Genomic DNA, 3648 nt, shown 5'->3' on the forward strand with positions numbered 1-3648 from the left:
AGCAACAACCGCAGTGTGCAATGAATTTTTCTGGTAGAGCTAGTCCTTTATAGCAATGCAAGGACCCAAAATTTCCCAATGAACTTTTGAGGCAAAATGCTTTCCACTTCCAGGGGAAAAACTATGGAATTGAATCACAGAATGAAGCAGATCATTTTCTTTCGTATTATGTTTTGTTTTATGGTTTCTCCCATTCATTTTAATTCTTCTATTCAACATGAGTACAGTGAAATTTTATTTAAAAGGATATGTGTAGAACCTATATAAGATTGCAAATCATCTCAGGTTGAAAGTGAGGAGGGAGGGAGGAAAGAGGTGGAAGAAGATTTATATGGAACACTGAAAACAAAATAATTATTTTTAAAAAATGGAAGTTGAGCATTTTCATGAGGTAGCAATGTTTGAGGAGAAAGTCCAAAGTGCTGATGAAGTTTCTGAGTTAAAAATGGAACAGAATAATGTTAGATGAGTGAAAAATAGAGTCAGAAGAGGAATGAAGGAAGAACTAGAAACAGAAAGTCCATTCAAAATAACTCTAGAAGTTAAAAATCCCAAAATATTTAGGAGTTCCTCTATTAATATTCACTTAAGAATTATATGAATCCAACAATGATTCAGTAGTGCAAGAAATGAAAACAGACCAAGTAAGTGGAGGAACATTAATTGTTGTGGATGAGAAGAGTGAATGTAATAAAAATGACAGTAGTAATTATATTAACTTACTTATTCTGTGCCATATCAATGTTACTATCAAACAGGGATTGTTATAGGTAGAAACAAGTAGTAATGAAAATAATAAGAATGGAAACAAGGTCAAGAATCTCCACAGTCATTAAAAAAACACAAATTGAAGAGGAATATCTATCAATATGATATGTGAATCTGTATTATAAAAAGCGATACTGAAAACAATTTTTATGAGAAGAGAAATTAAAAGATGAGCACACCTATATCAGATTTTTCTTGTCTCTATAGCATGCAGAAAAAATACAGCAAAATTTATTGTTACCGAACAGAGTGGCTGCCATCATACTCAAAGACACAAATATGAAGCCTGTTAGATATAGGAGTATGAAAACTATCAAAAGAGATGGTTAGGATTCATAACATCATAGGTGTAATTAATTATTCTCTCTATTACAGAAGCTTTGTAGTTACTGGTTCCTTCCAGATATCAACGTATCGGCCAGCACCTTGTAAGGATTATATAATTAAACTATTTCATCAAAGAACAACTCAATCTAAGTGCTACAAAAATAATCTTCTAGAAATGAAAGCCAGAAAGGACATCAGAAACTTTCTAATCAATTTTAAACTCTCAATGTTCCGTCAGGCAACACTAAAAGAAATATTGTCATCATGTTGTTAGATGGAATGAGTGGTTCATGGTGACTTATACTGGACAAGTGAAGTGTCTCCCTCACTACAGGAAATATATCCTACCCCTTATGTTTCTGAACAAATAAGGATCTCTTGGTTTTCACAGCTATCTACCTCCCATCAACAAAAAGAAAATGACTTCTAATCACATGGTATTGGGCCTTCTTTTTGTGTTACAGATTGGATTTGGGGTCTTGGGGAACTCCTTCCTCCTGGGCCTTTACACCATCATCTTCTTCATTGGGCCCAGGCTGAGACCCATAGACTTCCTTCTCTCTCACTTGGCATTTGTCAATGACTTGGTGCTTCTTTCCAAAGGGATCCCTCAGACTACAACTGCTTTGGGACTCAACAATTTCTTGGATGATGTGGGATGTAAACTTGTGTTTTACTTGCACCGAGTGGCCCGGGGACTTTCTCTCTTCACCACCTGCTTTCTTAGTGTCTGCCAAGCCATCACATTAAGTCTTAGTCATTTCAGGTGGGCAGAAATCAAAGCCAGAATCCCAAAGTGCATTATCCCATTCTGTTTCTTTTGCTGGACTTTTCATCTGCTGATATATCGCTATTCACTTTTAAATATCAAAGGCCCAATGGGAATCAAAAACATCACTGAAGGAAATGATCTCATTTACTGTTCTACTACATTTGATAGTTCCTTTACTGTTACAATGTACGCATTCATATATTCCCTTCCTGATATTTTCTGTGTAGGAATTATGTTAGGAACCAGCGGATATATGGTTTTTGTCTTGTACAGACACCACCAGAGAGTGCAATATATTCATGGCAATGATATTACATCAGGTAGCTCCCCTGAGAAAAGAGCCACCCAAACCATACTGGTGTTGGTTAGCATGTTTGTCTCTTTTTACTCTCTGAATTCCATTTTAGCATTGCATATGTATTTGGGGAGGCCAAACTCCTGGCTGATTCACATCTCTGCCTTCTTAGCTGCCTGCTTTCCAGCCTGTAGCCCCTTTGTTTTAATTGTCAGTGACTCTCAAGTCTCCAAGTACTCTATGGTTCTGTGGAATGGAATGAAGCTTCCAGTTCAATAAAATCCTGAAAAAAAACCATTTAGGTGATGTAGCAGATCGAATTTTGGACGTTATACTGTAGAAGATTTCAGTAAAAATTCTGCCTCAGACACATAGCAGCTATATGAAGCCAGGGCAGTTCCCTTTAACCTGTTTGCCTCAGAATCATCATTTGCACAATAAAAATAATGATAAAACCAACCCTCCAGGATTTTTGTGAAGAACACAAAAGATAATTTCTATAAAATGACTTGTTCATCTGAAAATGCCATATAAATATTAGGCATTATTATTGATTTTGGTAATTCTTATTATTGTTAATCATGTTCACCCAATGTCATCTCTCTTGAAGATATTAGTACTATTAAATGAAAAAAAATACCATAGATTTGATCTCATACTGCCACAAAATACTGTTTAAATATTAGGTATTGGAGTTATTAGTATTAGTAGTGTTCACTTTCTCTCACTTCTCAGGGGAGAGGAATCTTGAGGAAATCAGTAGTCTGAAACACAGAAATGTACCACAAATAGAAGTTCAGTATGCCTGCTTATGATGACTTCCCTTCCTGTGGAGCTAATGTTGATGAATTCATCGGTTGAATTAAACTCAGGGATTCTGAAAGTACCTTCCATCTAAAAAATTCTATGATATCTCAGGACACAACTCAATTCCTCTATCCCCAACATTCGATTTATCATTCTGATATCACACGTGAAAATACACTCTCTACATTCTCCGTGAGGGTTCCTATTCTGTCTGCTTGATTATCAATGCTAAAGACCTAGGGAGTCTCTCTTGCACAAGATGTAGGTCCTCTGTTATCATAACATAGAACTGTGAATTGCCCGATATTTTATCTATTTACCCCTTTTGTTCTCTTTAACATGAATTGTTGTTTCCTTTAACATGCATTCCTTTCTCTTCTGCCAGCTCTTTCCATTTCCTCTTCTACCTATATATTTTACATATGGCCTCTCTTCTGGTCAATATTAGTGAGAGACATGAAATTTATGTGAAATAGTTTCCAAGGAGATTTTAGTTCACAGAAATTCTACTAAATTGATTCATGGTTTTAGAAGGAATGTGTCTAAAAGTGAGAACAGAGGAGAGAACTGAGTCAGGATAGCATAATTTGGTAGAAATTTGCCTCTGCTCTCCCAAATTCACCTCCAAACACGAATAAAATAGTGCATCAAAATGAATTCTACCACAGAAAAACCCAGA

The 3648-nt window shown here is 35.8% G+C and overlaps 1 protein-coding gene across 1 annotated transcript; it reads left to right on the top strand.

Annotated features, from left to right (window-relative positions):
* Positions 1 to 1514: 1514 nt before the first annotated feature.
* Positions 1515 to 2441, top strand: LOC140508635 (vomeronasal type-1 receptor 1-like). Its single transcript, XM_072616527.1, has one exon. It carries the CDS (start codon positions 1515 to 1517, stop codon positions 2439 to 2441), a length of 927 nt encoding a protein of 308 aa, XP_072472628.1.
* Positions 2442 to 3648: the final 1207 nt, after the last annotated feature.

Source organism: Notamacropus eugenii, chromosome 5 (assembly GCF_028372415.1).
Source record: "Notamacropus eugenii isolate mMacEug1 chromosome 5, mMacEug1.pri_v2, whole genome shotgun sequence".
NCBI classification, from domain to species: Eukaryota; Metazoa; Chordata; class Mammalia; order Diprotodontia; family Macropodidae; genus Notamacropus; species Notamacropus eugenii.

Coding starts and splice junctions, on each gene's coding strand:
- LOC140508635 (XM_072616527.1), top strand. CDS start 1,515: ATGACTTCTAATCACATGGTATTGGGCCTTCTTTTTGTGTTACAGATT.